At 39.6% G+C, this 16,182-nt stretch overlaps 1 protein-coding gene across 3 annotated transcripts in view; it reads right to left on the reverse strand.

Moving 5' to 3' along the window:
• The window catches only part of stat5a (signal transducer and activator of transcription 5a), a 53,940-nt gene that overhangs the window by 6,324 nt on the left and 31,434 nt on the right, over positions 1 to 16,182 (reverse strand). For 2 of the 3 annotated variants that reach the window (XM_042343174.1, XM_007909498.2), the window contains 7 exons: positions 7,308 to 7,445; positions 7,005 to 7,161; positions 6,492 to 6,581; positions 2,734 to 2,905; positions 2,198 to 2,334; positions 1,516 to 1,667; positions 880 to 1,035 (listed from right to left, as the gene is read on the reverse strand). In XM_042343174.1, the coding sequence (XP_042199108.1) occupies positions 880 to 1,035; positions 1,516 to 1,667; positions 2,198 to 2,334; positions 2,734 to 2,905; positions 6,492 to 6,581; positions 7,005 to 7,161; positions 7,308 to 7,435 (992 nt within the window). In that variant the 5' untranslated portion in view covers positions 7,436 to 7,445. Of the gene's footprint in view, positions 1 to 879; positions 1,036 to 1,515; positions 1,668 to 2,197; positions 2,335 to 2,733; positions 2,906 to 6,491; positions 6,582 to 7,004; positions 7,162 to 7,307; positions 7,446 to 8,662; positions 8,693 to 16,182 lie in introns of those variants that run through there. The other variant, XM_042343175.1, reaches the window with a different exon arrangement.

The following is a 16,182-nucleotide window of genomic DNA, read 5'->3' on the forward strand; positions in this document are numbered from 1 at the left end:
ATTGTTGTGTTGATATTACAAAATGTAATTAAGTTAAATTACAGATATGTTGAAAGGATCAACGCATAGTCTTCAATCTTTCATTAATTTTTCTTTACCGATAAAATCAAATCGATTCTTATTTGACATTTGTGCGCAAGATAAATGAGCATCCAAAAGAAGTCTTTTAAAAAATTTATTGCGATCGTTATCCTGCGAGAAGGTGATGTGTGTGGAAAGAGGAAAAGTGAAACATTTGGAGTCCTGTAGCTCAGTGGTTAGAGCACTCGCTTTGCAAGCGAGAGACCTGAGTTCAATTCCCGGCAGAGGGCGAAACCTTGGGCAAGTTTCCTTACTCCACACAGAGCCTAATAATAATCCCTCCAAAACCAAAAACAATAATAAATTGGTCATTTTCAATCTACGACTGTCTGTGGGACATTGCTGTGCGCAATTGGCTGCCACGTTCGCCCACAAATATACAGTCAATTCACTTTACAGTGTGTTCTGTGAAGCGCTTTGGGACGTCCTCCCGACGTGAAAAGCGCTATATCAAATGCAAGGATTATTATTATTATTATAACATTGATCTTAAACTCAGTCAGTTCTTTGATTAATCATTTCTACCAGGTCAACACTGAGCTAAGCAAATGTCTTTGCGATGTGCCAATTGGCAGAAAACACAACAACTCTTACATTTTAACTGCATGCATATCGGAGCAACTTACCAAGCATTTACATTTCAAGTGATAGTACTCAATCCACCTGCTCCACACGCGTCTAAAGTAAATTTAACAAAGTTGGCTGATGCGGTTCGATACTGTGATTTGTACCTAATTTCTCCCGCCCCCCCCCCCCCCCCCCCCCCCCACACACACACTTCTATTAAAAATTACTGACCTTGTGACTAGTGCAGATATTACGTCTGTAATTGTTGCATTGAGCTCCGTCAGTAATTCCTCCACAGGGCCCGGGATGGGTAACTGTTGCCGCTGATGCTCAGCTCGCCTGATCTGCTGCCGATTCTGCCATATCGTCTCTGCCAGCTTCTCACACCTACAGGTACAACAGTTCCAACCACGGAAGTGTCAAAATTGCCTTTTTATTGTTGCCCAAGTCATTTACTTTCACAACTATGGCTACTGTAGAATAACGCATCAATTAAAGCAACAGGCGAAGGGCAAACCATGGTTTGAAGTTTTTTTTAAAGCAGCTTTAATTAAATTTCTCCTGAATTCAGAGCATGATTTCATAAATTTTACTATTTAATGGGTCTCCTCAGGTAGGTAGCTTGGTAGATTTAAGCATCTGGTTATGGAGTCAAATTTGAAGAATTGGTGATTAATATTAAATAACGCCAATGTGCCAAACATTGACTACTGTATAATAACGCTTCGATTAAAGTAAGAGGCAAAGGGCAAACCAAGCAATTTGAGATGTTTCGAAGGCGTGATAAGGCGCTATATCAAATGCCAGAATTATTAGAATTGGTAGAGTCAACAGTTGCCAACTAAGGTTCTCTTTGAATGTTCTTACCAAGACTGTAGCACGTCCAAACTACCTTCAGACTGACCACCATTTCCTGCGAGTTGCTGACGTCGTTTCCACTGGATCAATTCGTCGTCTAGAATAATTGTCTGCAATTTCCGAAGCAACTGCAACGTCTTTTGGTGTTTTTCAGCCAAGTCCTACAAGAAGGTACATTCTCGTTAGAAATCACATCAAAAATCTATACTGGACTGCCCCAGCTTCAGTGAAAATGCTACACCTTCATTCACTCCACAAAGTATTGAATGAAGTTCAAAGTTGGCCTAGAGTACAAGGAGCACTGTACTCTAAACCATACCACACATAACTTGGCAATGATTGATGCTGACCGCGTCTGCTCAAAATGGAAACATCGTTTACTTGAATATAAATGTCATCAAAAGAGAAAATAAAGAGGTCAACTTGGTTCAGGTGGCAGCATTCTCATCTCTAAAACAGTTAAACTTTACAGCACAGAAGAGGGCCATTCAGTCAATTGCGTCTGTGCTGGCTCTTTGAAAGAGCAATCCATTCAGTCCCATTTAACCTGTCAAATTACTCCATTTCAGACATCTATCCAGTTTCCCCTTGAAACATATTCCCCTGTTATTATTAAACATCAATAAATCAATAGAGTGAAAGTTGTCTAAAGATGGGAGCGTTTATAAAACACAAGCAATAAAATGAATACCAATCTGTATTGCTGTAGTGTCTGGGCTTCTCGCTGTAACCAAGTCTCCACAGTTGCTCGCTTCTGCTGTAAGCCTTGCTCTCGTAAGATACGGTTCTGGTCCTGGGGACTGAGCTGTGCAAGTTGGGCAAGCTGAGCTGAAAAAAGGAAAAATTACTTTACATCAATTCTTAGATGTAAATTTTATAGTCTCAGAAAAGTTTTCTTCTTTCCGCCTCTCCCTGTACGCTCTGTTCCATCATCGGTGGCCGTGCTGTCAGCCACTTAGCCCCAAAATTCTGGAACTCTTCCTCTATCCTTGCAAAGCTTGGCCCTTCCTTCCCCATCTTCATGTCGCGCCTGAAGGCCTTCCTCTTCGACCGTGCCTACGGTTACCTTGCCCCCTCCCCTGGCATCGTGCTCCGCCCCTGTCAAGCAATCTGAGACACTACCCTGCATGAGGGGCACTATATAAATGCAAATTGTTGTTGATTTTTCATTTGAATTGAGAAATCAAGACTTAATAGAAATGTCTGTAAAAAGAAAATTTAAGTTACCTTGTATGCGTAGACTCTCTTGATACTGAATAATGAAGTACTCCTGGGTATGCTGTAGCTTTCGGAGATCATTTTCGGTATCCTGAGTCAGCCGTCGGAGATCCTCAAATGTCTGGTTGATCTGTAGATGTTTCTGAGACATGGAGTCCAGCAAACCAACTGGAGAACTTGGCTATATTTAAAAATACAAAGAAATACACACAAGTCAGTTGGCACAGCTATATTTTGGATAAGTGTTGAAAGATTTAAACTTCAGAACTCGTATCAGCTTTAACCGGGTCAGTTTGATCAAAACGACTTGTTACTCCTTACTTAATCAGCCTAGATATCAAGTATCACCCCTATCCAATACCACAAGCACTGACCGAGCTCTAACATACAGGATTTGCTAACTAGGTTTAAAGAGCAATTTGCAGATATCCTCAATTATGGAATGAACCATATTGTAATTTTTAACACATCGTTAGCACAGACTGCAAATCTGTCTTGTATGGCGGTGGTGGTGGTGGTGGGGGGGGGTAACGTTGCTGGATTATTTATCAACTGATATCAAGGTCTCTCAAGATCTATCAGGAAGACTGAGTAAGACGAGGATAGCAAGCAAACCGGACAAACTTCTCTTTAAATAATCGTTGAGCCTTACAGTATAGAGTGAGCACAGCGCTGTACATAACAATGACACTGTTGTTCAAATTTTAAACAAAGAATACCTGCAGCAATACCAAAAGGTATTTTGGAGTCGGGTCTCAATAATCTGGATTAAAGGCAATGTTGTTGGGTTGCCAAGACTTTTTTTTCTACCTCTGGGTGGCGTACTGCTGCCCTGCCCGAAACACTGCACAAAACGCCAGTTGAACTCTGTGCAGCTTAGTTGGCAAGTTTCAGTATTCCATCAGGCTTTATTAAATTGTGTTCCAGAGCAGTACACTAAATCAAAAACGCAATGTTCCCCTTTGCAAATAAAATACTATACATCTCCATACAATGACGCACTTATATGTAGAATGATTCACGAGTCAAAGCTTCACAGGGATTTTTGGAAGAATTTGGGGAGGGAGCTCCAGAGCAGCACACAGCGGCTAAAAGCCAAGCCAGCTGTGCGCAATTGGCTGCTGCGTTTTGCCCACAAAATATAGTCAATTCACCGACAGTATATTCAGTGAAGCGTTTTGAGACGCTATATCAAATGCAAGGATTATTAGTATTATTATTATAGGGACAATGACATATCGCCGACTAAAGTAGAGGGGGTCAACTAGAACAAAAAAATAGCAACTGCACGATACCTCCAAATGGAAAAGTACAACTTGATTACAACTGCATTAAAAGTACAATTCCACTAAATTCCCTTTTAGTCGTCAACAGGGGACGTGAACAAGACAGGCACAATCAGAAATCCACCGATTGGGTCAGTTGGGATGGTTCGTGATAACTGTAGTTCCAAACACTATGTTATCATTTCATTTGCTAAAGATGAACCGTTTGCACCATTCTGTGCACTTGTAAAACTGAAGCAAAACAAGCCATCTTCGGTTAGCAGTTTCACTTCAGCTTTCAACAGTTAAGACAGCAGCAATGCCATTTTATTTAGCACACAATGGTAAACTCAGGATACGTTTTATCATCAAGTGCATAACCGTTCTCCAGGAAACCGAAAGTAAAAAAAAAAAAGCTCAAAACCACACGCAAAGTAAGCCTGCTTGTGCAAGATTATGCGCTTCGCTTGACTTTCACTAAATAATAGTATCAACTCGAGAGAACTGGGGTGGGAGTGGTGCTAAGGCGTAATGTGGTAAATATGTAAATGAAAACAACTGTTTCTAACACCCACTGCTCACTCCATGACCTCTACCATCATCCATCTACAGCTTACACTGCATTCGTGAAGCACGCTTGGTGAACTGAATTGACCACTCGCGTTCCTATACATGGACTGAACGAAGGGTCTCCATTGTCTCAACCTCTTTAATTTTGAAAATCCTCTGAACGTGGAAATTCATTTTAAAAAATACTAATCGTGGAGTCCTGTAGCTCAGTGGTTAGAGCACTCGCTTTGCAAGCGAGAGACCTGAGTTCAATTCCAGGCAGAGGGCGAAACCTCGGGCAAGTTTCCTTACTCCACACAGAGCCTAATAATAATCCCTCCAAAACCAAAAACAATAATAAATTGGTCATTTTCAATCCATGACTGTTTGTGGGACATTGCTGTGCGCAATTGGCTGCCGCGTTCGCCCACAAATATACAGTCACTTCACTTTACAGAATATTCTGTGAAGCGCTTTGGGATGTCCTCCCGACGTGAAAAGCGCTATATCAAATGCGAGGATTATTATTATTATTATTATTATTAATTGCACCTTCCACCACGCTGTCCAACCAAACAGGGTAGTGTTTTAAAGTCCCCTGAACAGGCAAATGGGACTTTGGTTTATTAATGTTTCATCCAAAGTTAAAAGCATTGTGTACCACTTGACTAACTCCCAAACTACCCAATAAATTGGGATTTTGAAACTAACACTATAGCTTTGTTTGAGAATGATTTACTTTTTCTTTTTGGTTGTGATGCTGAAATATTTACATCTCTGAATTTTATCTGTCATGTTGTCTGGCCCGGAGATTGCTTTTCTTTCCGCTTTTCAAGAAAGGGGGCCTTGCCCTTGCTCACTATGTCCTCACAAAAATGCAAATGAGATTAGCAAATCAATCCCAACTCAACCCCCCACCTCCTCCACTGCAACACCCCGCCCCACCCCTCCACCCAATACTGCTATGTTACTTGTAATAACTACCTATTAAATTGTGTTGGGACACATTTTGAAGATCTGAACCCTCATTTAATTCGGCACGGCAAATGATCTCTGAATCCAAATTTCTAAAACCACCTGATCCAATCTAATCCATAATAATCTTTATTATTGCCATTAATTGCTGTGCGCAATTGGCTGCCGCGTTTGCCCACAAATATACAGTCAATTCACTTTACAGTGTGTTCTGTGAAGCGCTTTGGGACGTCCTCCCGACCTGAAAAGCGCTATATCAAATGCAAGAATTATTATTATTATTATGGCAGAGAGCACACAAAAAAATACTTCTGTATTTCAGTGGCGGTGTGGTAGAATTTTGTCCAGCTCCCTCCATGTGATAATCATTCTAAATGTTTTACGGCTGCAATTTTGTTCATACATCCCAAAACATAATAAATTATAGAATCAAAATCAGCATATGTCCCTCAACTGACATGCTTCATTAACATCAGACACCTGAACGAGCATTCCCTTAGCAACCACACTGTCAACAATTGATGTGCCAAAAACAGCAGGACTAAAATAACTAAGAAACATATTAATGGCAATCATAGCCATGACAACAAAACCACACAGCTTGGCATACTAAACTCGGCACTTCCATCACACCAGTTCTAGCCAGGCTCCACTAGTTCCCTATCGCTGAATGGATTTATTTCAAGATCCTCACCCTCGTTTTCAAATCCCTTCGCCCTGGCACCAACCCACTACCTCCGTTAAACTGGCTCTGATTCTCTGCATGTTCCTCGTGCCTTCCGTTCAGCCGCTACACCTCGAAACTCGAGAACACTCTTCCTCTATCGTTCCACCTTACCCTTCCTTCCCCATCTTCAGATTTATTATATATACACACATATATTTATTATATATATATACACACATATTTATTATATATATGTATACACACACACACAACCTAAAAGTGGTTTTCAGTATAAATAACTTGATGCTTACATTTGTAGCTTCTCTGATCAGTCTCTGCTCATGGTACAGAATGTGTTTGATCGATCGAACTAATTCCAGTGGGCAGCGGTCATATGTATTCTAGAAACAACAACAAAACTGATCAATTCAAACACTGCATGAAATAAGATGCATCGAAATGATTTAGATCTTCAAGTCTACACCAATGTGCAATACGTTTCGCTCATAAAATATACAGGCAATTCACTTTACAGTATAGTCTGTGAAGTGATTTGACAATGTGATAAGACACTATATCAAATGCAAGGATTATTATTATTTACAATTTATTTTTTCAGTGCACACATTCTAGTTTCATCCACAAAATATACAGTCAATTCACTTTACAGTATATCCTTTGAGTCGTCTCAAAGGCGTGACAAAGCGCTATTTCAAAGGCAAGGATTATTAACGTTGATTCAAATGGCATTTAAAGTTACATGAATTAAAATGGGCATAGAACACAAAAAGGATTAGGGTTGTCTACTACAATTTTGCACCTACCTTTAATTGAGTGGCGTAATTCCCTAATTTCAACTTTAACACAAAAATATCTTCACCAATTAGATGATCTGCTTTCTTCTGCAGTTCCTGTATCAAGGTGTCAAGCAGCCTTTGTGCTCGAAATTCATCTTGAGGATTCTCCAGGTCAATTGTATCCCTGTAAAGACATTAACCAGAACAATAAGAGCAGCATTGGAGGCAGTGAATATCCCATCTCAAGGATGCGCTTCTGCTGATAGAATGTGGTGTGAAGTTCATGCAAATGACATAACCTTTCACGAAAGTTAAGAAAATTGTGCTTACCATGCTTGGCTTTCGATCCACTGGGACAAATAATGCCTAACTTCAATTGGAAAGTGTTGACCGTACAAGGACTGCATCTGACGCAGAGCTTCGCCCTGAAGCTGCTGGGCCTGAGTCCATACTGACATGGTCTACGATCTGCAAAGAAAACAGTGGAAAACTTAACCATGAAAGCAAGAGTATCAATTTGTAGAAATGAACCTTTTTAAAATATAGAAAGCAGTTCTCTACAATACAACTATATTGATCCTCAACACAATGCAATCTGAACAAATGGGACATTCATAATTATGTATTGAATGATTCTGCAATGCCCATGTGCAGTAATTGAGCCAGAAGGTTAATTACCGAATGAGATGGTTAGATAAGTTCATACTTTGTCAAATCATTTTCCAGCGCAGAAAGAATTTCTGGCAGTTTAGTTTTTTTTGCATATTGTTGGATACATCCAACTGTGCTGAAACCTCAACTCGTACCGAACAATATACAATGGGCAAGAAAGAATCCAGTTAGCAAACCCAACTGTTCCAGTTATAAGGTGTTTCATTCTCGTGCGCATTCACTTATGGATCCCGATATTTGCTGATCCAAAATAAATTTCGGCTTCCTATGACATTTTTGGAACTCCAATTGAGCCGGCTGATTTTCTGTGCACACGAGCTGTTAGTGCTGAGGTACTGACATTGTGCCCCGTTATAGCACGGATTGGATTTCATGGATTCCAACTACCACACACGTTATAATGGGACTGCAAAGTATTTTCCCCAATTCCGGTGCATGAAGTAACTCAGTTGACAGTTGCGCAATTCAGCTAAAATCACATTCCATGCTACTGCACAAGCTTGTGGACAAGTGAAAATTTTCATCAAGCATTTCAGCTTCCAATTCACTTCCTCACCTGAGCCCAGTACAGAAAAGTGGATATGCAGTTTTTCGACAGAGGCATTGTACGATAAACAATTTACATTTACCATCAAATGGATATTTCAATGATACACAGGCTATCACAGCCTCAATTAGTTAGATATGGACCACTTAAACTACAAATAAAGTGCCTAAAAAATGTTTCCAACTTAAGCGTGGATTATTATCAACAAAGTGCACTGGCTCTGCAGTTTCAAATAAAGTTCGTCAAACAAATTAGATACGACAGTACTAACCTTATCCAAAGTGGAATATACAAATGCAGAGAATCAGACTAATCTAGATCAGCAATTTGTGAGGAATACGTAATAGAGGAATAAATGTGCTCTACTTGAAAGAAACACAGGTTATAACAAGCAATAAAAACGTGTTCGAGCTGGTCATAAGGTACCTCGAGCATCGATGTAGTAACAATAAAATGTAAAACTCACCACAACATCCACCAAGAATAAGGTGTGGCCATTTCAGAGGGGTGGGGCTTGTACACAGTAAAAAAGCAAATAAAGTAAAAAAAGTAATAAAGCAGTTGATAGAATGCAAAAAGTTTATGAAAATGTATTTCTACTGATATAGGCACACTAGCGGGACTTTTAAATGCATTAGAATTGCGAACTCAATGCTGTATTTTAAAACAGTCAGATGAAGAGGGAATATTTTAAAATGATGCCAGACAGGAGGAGTCTTTAACATTGTTTTTCTATTGAAAAAATGTCAGGAAGTGGTTGTTAACGTCTCTCACTTTGCTCCGCCTCGGGAATCAAACGGTTAATTATATAAACTGCACAAGTTCACAAGATAAAATTCGCTTCAAACTTCACATTGATAATGCAGCAAATGCATATATACAGGGAGGTCAATATTGGACAAATATTGAAACAGACATTATAATAATCCCTGCTCACCACACCTTCAAGCTTAAATTTGACTTATTTCAAGAACCTGATGAGCTGCATTCCCAGACGACTTATTTCACACAGCACCTGATGCATTCAGTTGTAAGTCCCTTTCCAGCAAAATCGAATAGGCTGCGTTTCCTCCAAGAGTTCACCTCCAACTGTATTGAACTCCAGCAATACCCCAACACGGGTCCATCCCTCCAAAAGAGAGTGTATATTCCATACACAGGAATTTCCAGTCTAGTGTGGATACTCTTAAACATGGAAATTCATTTCTGAATGTGTCAAATATCTGGCTGACCAACAAAAAGCTGCATTTTCTCCAGCTAAATACATCTCTTTTGCCCACAAAGCACCCAGTCACTCCACATTACAGTAGATCCTGTGAAGCACTTCAAGACATCTTGAAGATGTGATAAGGCTCTATCAGATTCAAGGATTATTCTTATTGTTTATGCTGACTAAAACATAGTCATACATCTCATCTGTACCTTATGTGGCTCCTTTTAATTTAAAAAAAAATCAGACAGAAAGCACAGGCATGTTATTTGACAATGAGCATGTGTTTACTGTGTTGGGTAAGCAGAGTTCAGCTTGCCCTTGTCCTCACCCAACATCAACACAATTCTGGCAGTGGCCACTGATCAAAACTAGGAAGAACCTTAGATGAATTTTCCTTCCCTTGCCCAGAGGTACAGGATTAGCAAACCATCAAACCAATTAAATCAGTACATCCGCTTAATCAAAACAGTCGGGTTTTGGTGTCCTGATCGATCTCCAAAGCTTCCCGTTTAACAGTCATACACTTCCACTACACTGTTGTAGACGGAGAGATTCTTCTGTGAAAGAAACATGAACTTCCTTGAACAACAACATGGACCCTTGCTGCAAGCAGCTAAAAACTCTCCTGACCTTTTGGAGTTCCTCCAAAATACTTTCAAGATACTCACCATATCTTAAAATAGAAAGCTACTGACTTCTATCAAGATACAGAGCTGGATACAATCATAGAATATTAAAGCAAAGAAGGAGGCCTTTCGGTCCATCGTGCCTGTGCAGGCTCTTTTGATACAATCTCAAAATATAGTCCAATATAGCAATACAAATAAACAAATTCAGGCACCTTAACCATTTTTAAAATATCTCTATGTATAACCCAATTTATTACAGTGAAACTGAAGTATCTCAGGCTGTTATTAGCGACTTGACAGAATCAAGATTCTTCCAGTGAATAAATTACTGGAATTATTCAAATAAATTACTCAACTAAATGTTTCTGCTGAATTTTACTCAATAGAAACATGTGATAAACTCTCTAGAAATTCAATAGCAATTGCAATTACAAAGATATTATTCTGTAGTGGTTCAAAAAAAGTGATACGATCCAGATGTACAAATAACCTATGTCACCTTATTATGTAATAATTATTATGTAATAATAATTGAGTCCCGCCTCAAGACCCTCCTCTTCGACCATGCCATCGACCATGCCATTGCCCCCTTCCCCTTCCCCTCCCTCCCAACCCGGGTCTGAAATGCTGTACTCTGTCCAGCGCCTTGGGACATCCTGCCGACGTGAAAGGCACTATACACATGTAATCTTGTTGTTGTTGCTGTATTATTATGTACATTAATGCTTTCAGCACTGATAAAGTAAAAAATCATTTTCTGAAAAAAACTGAAAAGTTTATAAATAGACTTTAAAACACATTCAAAGACTAAGAAGTTTCTTACAACTGTAGTTTTTGTGTAGTTACGCTGCACGGGTTGTGCTTTTCTGAATTAAATCCACCCAACTCCACAGAAGCCTTGAACCCAGGTCTCAGCAAGTCGTGCGATTTACCTCGGAAAACTATTGTGGAATAAACTGTTAAACTTCAGGTTCTTAGCCTTACTAAAAAGAGCTGACGGGACTCCCTGCTCTCCAATAATGTTGAAGATTAACTAGTATTTACTACAGATTAGCAGAACTTTGTCTCTGCCTCAATTGCATTGAAATTAAGAGCGAGGGAGATACAGAGCTAGCAGTGAAGCTCTAGTCTGCTTGCATCACCAGAAAACAAAAGTATACTATTTCACACATGCATAATACATCGTGAATGGATCTCAATCACTTTCACGGAGTGTGATGTTATCACACAAAGCTGTTTATTTTTCTGTACCACCAAACTCTGCTCCACTGCAGTATGTCAATCAGTGTCACTTCCTGATTCGACTGATTTCTACATATATAGAAACTGAGCGACAGAACTGCATTCAAGCCAGTGAGTTCCTGGTCTGTAAGCTGCAGGTCTATCTACAACACTATCTGGGTAGCCCCACTATTTTCTACTTTCATCCCTGATCTGTATTTGTTCACACCGAGAGCCGAAAGCAAAGACACACCGACTCATCTCATGCTCCTTTGACAGACATGTTGCCATTTTGTTTTCGGGCTGAAGGGCAGACTGAGCACTTACTTGTCATGCAAGATTAAGAAATCAAAAAAAAAAGTTAAGGTTATATATACCTTTAAAGTTTGTCCTTACACAGCCAAGCAAACCCGACCTCCTGGAGAAATATACTGGTGATCAATGAATCCTGAATAGATGCAAGCAAGGCGTGTAAGATTTTCATTCATCCCTACATTTGAACTATTCAAACCTGACTTCCTGGCCTAGTATCTTTCAGTTTTTTCCTCCCTCCACCCCCCCATTTACCAAGCAGTACAGGAACCACTGCATCATATAAAGTGTTGTATAAGTGCAAGCCCATCCCTTTATCCAGTATTATTATGAAGCAGATATTGAACCCTGGCTAATTTTCTTTTTACCTTAGCCTAGGATTCCCAAGACTAATCGCAGCACTCCAACCGCTTGCTGAATAACCCAGCCCCACATTTTACGAGTAAAAAGCAGAATAAGTTTGTAGATAAAGAGCAGAATAGTTCAAATTAGTACAATACTTACATTTATAAAATTGGCAGATCACCAAAAAGTATTTATCCCAGCACCTCTCAGGTGGTAAATGCACAATATTACAAAACAGAAAACACTACTAATATTAGATAACTACTGCAGTCAGTACACTTCATTATCACAGGAAGAAATGAGCCAGTAACCAGCTTCCTTGTAAGATGTCAGTAAGGCCTATACAAACCAAAGAACAAAATCACCACACTGCCAACTTCCTCCACAATGCAATCTTGACTCAGTATCTGACGCACAGAAGTCGGCTCTTCCAGTTAAGATACTACTATCGTCAATTTCTAACAGAATCGCAGAAAGAGATGGTATCTTTGTATTGGCCTATTGAGTGTTGGGGTTTTAAAAATATTAATCTAAACCTTCTGAGATATCAATTAAAAAGTCATGTTAAACACACACACAGACACAGACTAAAACTCCACTCTGACCTGCAACATGAAATGGAGGAATTTATAACATCCAGTTAAGATATTTTTCAGAAACCAGTGACCACATCAAGTAATGACTACTAATCTTGATTTACAGTCACTTCAAGCAGTCTTTATATTGCTGTCACTGCAATCTCCGGAGATACTGACAAACACCCACATTTGGAGGCTCCTTGAGCATCACCCAATTGACTTTATCGCAGCTGTGTCATCATTGTTGATGCGGTCTGTAAGGGTACTGAAAACGTATTAAACATTAAAACACAATACTCACAACAGGTTACATCTACCAGTGTTATTGCTGATTCCACTAAGTAGTAACCTCATTTACGCTGAACACTTGATAACCGAGTTACCCCGGCTTTTTAATGCGCAACACATGTGGTGACCAGAATACAACTGGTCACTATATATGTTGCTTCCTTCAAGATCCTCCTCTTCGACCGTGCCTTCGATCCCCCCAACCCTGCACTCCACCCTCCCTGATCCCAAACCCCAGCTCGTTCTGAAACACTGACTGTCCAGCATCTTGGGACGTCCTCCCAAAGCGAAAAGCGCTATGCTATACAAATGTAATTTTGGTGTTGTTTGCATGCGTGTAGATTTAACAAAAGTTTGCACTATGCTGGCAGAACCCCGACTAATAGTCTAGCGCAGCTCTATAGAACAGTCATGAATGACATTTTTATAACATTTTTACACTACATTTCACATACAGCTTTCCAAACCACGAAAAAGTCAAAGAAACTTGATCCTTTTCATCTTCCCCATTAGCAACTGGCTGAGAAGGCTGCAATAAACAGGCTCTTCTTGTAGGAAAATAAGAGCTCTATTAACGGGTTATTCACAAGTCTGTCAGCCTCAGAAACACATGCAGTAGATCACGAGTATTGGAATACATTAAAAAAATGCGGTCATGACAGTAGGTCGAGTTTACTTGAACTGATGACATAACTGATGGCATTAGAATTAAAAAAATGAAGACTTGGTGACTAACAGCGAGATAAGATGGAATTACTATCAGACTGTTCCAAGAAAGTTTCACATTGAAGGGCCTTATTAAGCACCACAGGAACTCCAAACAGAAGTTTAGTTAGGGACAAATTTGCACATTCAACCAACATGTAATAGATTTCAATCTATTTTAGGCAGGTCAGAGAGTTTCAGCCTGACAACAAATTCCATTTATGTAGCACCCATCAGGCAGGACAGCATCACAAAGGGCTGGAAAATCCAAAGACCACACCAGTTAACTAGAGTTTAATAGGTGGGAGTGACCTCCATTACAGACATTCTGTGCTGTGCTGCAAACAGTCAAAACTAGATTGAATTACCTAAATTCTAACGAGAGAATCTTCCTTTAAAATAATAATAATAATCCTTGCTTTCACATCTTCTAGACGTCTTAAAGCGCTTCACAGAATATGCTGCAAAGTGAATTGACCTTTCAGGTGCACATGAGTGACTCCAACATCCTATAAGTCAACCACACACAACTGACTCAAGCTTACACAGCAAAGAAGCTTACTAGATTTCCTCTCCAAATTTTTTTTAATTTATCTGAATTTCAAACAGAAATTCGACACAGATCCACGTAATCGATAACAACAGCTTGCATTTATATAGCACCCCCTCACAGGGTGGGGCCCCAGAGCATTTAGATGACTGCAAAAATGTAGGTAGAAAGCAACAAATAGTGGTGCAGTCGTTTGTTTGCAGCGTGTGACAGGGTTCAGCAATGGGTCCATAATTCTTTGTAAATGATTGGAGGGTAGAATCATGGTAATTGAATTGCCATCCAATCTAAAACATTCGGAATGATCACTTGGACGAGGTCCTGGATTGCTATCAGACGACTGTATTCCAGTTAAGTCCTTCACAATGAAAGCCCTCATTAAGCGTCACAGGAATTCCAAATGAAACCCACGCAACGCAGCAAGTTCCTGAGGAAATGTATTCCAGATTGATTTGGTCTCTTCAGAAAAGGTAGGGAGGAGGAAGGTTTCTGTTATTGTTTTTAAAACTTTCCCCACTTTGTACTGAGACGAAAACCAACAACTTAAACAATTTTCACAGAGGAAGTGTAAACCAACCAGTTTCTGTTACTCCTCCCCAGAATTTTCTTCTGAGCAACTCAAAACCTCATCTGAATACTGACAAAAATATACATCTATATTAATAAAGACAAAGTGCCTGCAACTGGCAGTGTCATGGACATTTTTTTGTGTGAGGGGGAGGGGATCTGCTATCGTTGAACAATATTAAAAAATGCTTTAATTAAGCCCCCAAATATGACGTATGCATCGTATTGTGCAACTACGTAGTGACAGACAAAAACACACACTGTTCAGAGAGATATATCTATATTCTACAACAAATGTATGGTACTTTTTTCTGGTTGTCATAGGATCTACAGTCCTCCCATGTGGGACAGAGAGAAAGTCAGAGAGAGAGATAGAGACTGAGGGAGAGAGAGAGAGACTGAGTGAGACATTGAGAGAAACCGAGAGAAAGAGGGAGACTAGGAAACAGACAGAGAGAGAGAGAGAGAAACACACACAGAGAGAAAATATATTAAAGGGGTCCTCCCAATGAGTCCTCCCAGCTGAGTATGGATAAAGACAAAATGTCTGTCTGTGTGTCAATCTACATTACATATTGGATCCTTTGGTTGCAAGCGATATAAGAACCTAAAATCAGTAAGGAAATAGTTAACTCTGGAAATACTCACGACAAAACCAAAGCATTGGAGATTGGTGATCCAGGGAGTGTGTCACTACGAGCTAGCCTGTGCACTCTCAATATGTTGTACAAAAAAAATATTAAATGCACAAATAATCAGTGAGATTTAACTGGCATTTGACAGTTTCGACTTTTCAATGAGCTTGCAGGCAAGCTGTAACGGTTTTAAAATATTCTTTTATCTTTTACGCTAATCAAATATGTAAACGCTAAGTCTAACTTTGAAATGGATTGAATGGCGTGAACTGTTGCTCATGTGGCTTTTGCAACAATGCAATTTGGTTATAAATGAAGTCCATAGCAAAGTGCACTTTTTTTTGTAAGTTTTCATACTCGTAGCTGATTGAAGTCACAACACGGTGAAGTTTGTTTTAAAAAATCCACCCACTTCAAAACGTGTTTTGATTCACATATCTTGGCTAAAGTGATAGCACTCTTGACTTTGACAGAAGGTTGCGAGCTCAAGCCTCATAATTGAGTTTGCCAGTTTTGAGTTTGAGAAAAACTTTAACAGATAATAGCTGTTTATCTTACTTTTTTTGAAAAAAAATTAGTTTTGGCAACGACAATAATGGCAGAATTTCAAATCTTGAGGTTGACACAGGCATTACTTACTGCAGGCTGCGTGCGCAACCAAGCTGTGGACAGGCAATGCCTCGAAAATCACTGACCCACCTGGGCATCTTGCAAAAAAAATCATCTACAGTGACGTTACAACTCAAGTCAAGGTTTTTGCACAGTTTTTGTACAAATATAGAATGCTCTTCATGGGGGTAAGTATCATGGAGCACTTCTTGGAGTTCGAACAATAGAAAAATTAAGGACAAAATTTCACTGGGATTTCATCACGTGCAGAACTACTGATGCATTCGCCTAGAAAAGACAGTCACTGCACTTGACAGCAATTACTAGAATGTTC

Source organism: Callorhinchus milii, unplaced genomic scaffold, assembly GCF_018977255.1.
Source record: "Callorhinchus milii isolate IMCB2004 unplaced genomic scaffold, IMCB_Cmil_1.0 Scaffold23, whole genome shotgun sequence".
Lineage (NCBI taxonomy): Eukaryota > Metazoa > Chordata > Chondrichthyes > Chimaeriformes > Callorhinchidae > Callorhinchus > Callorhinchus milii.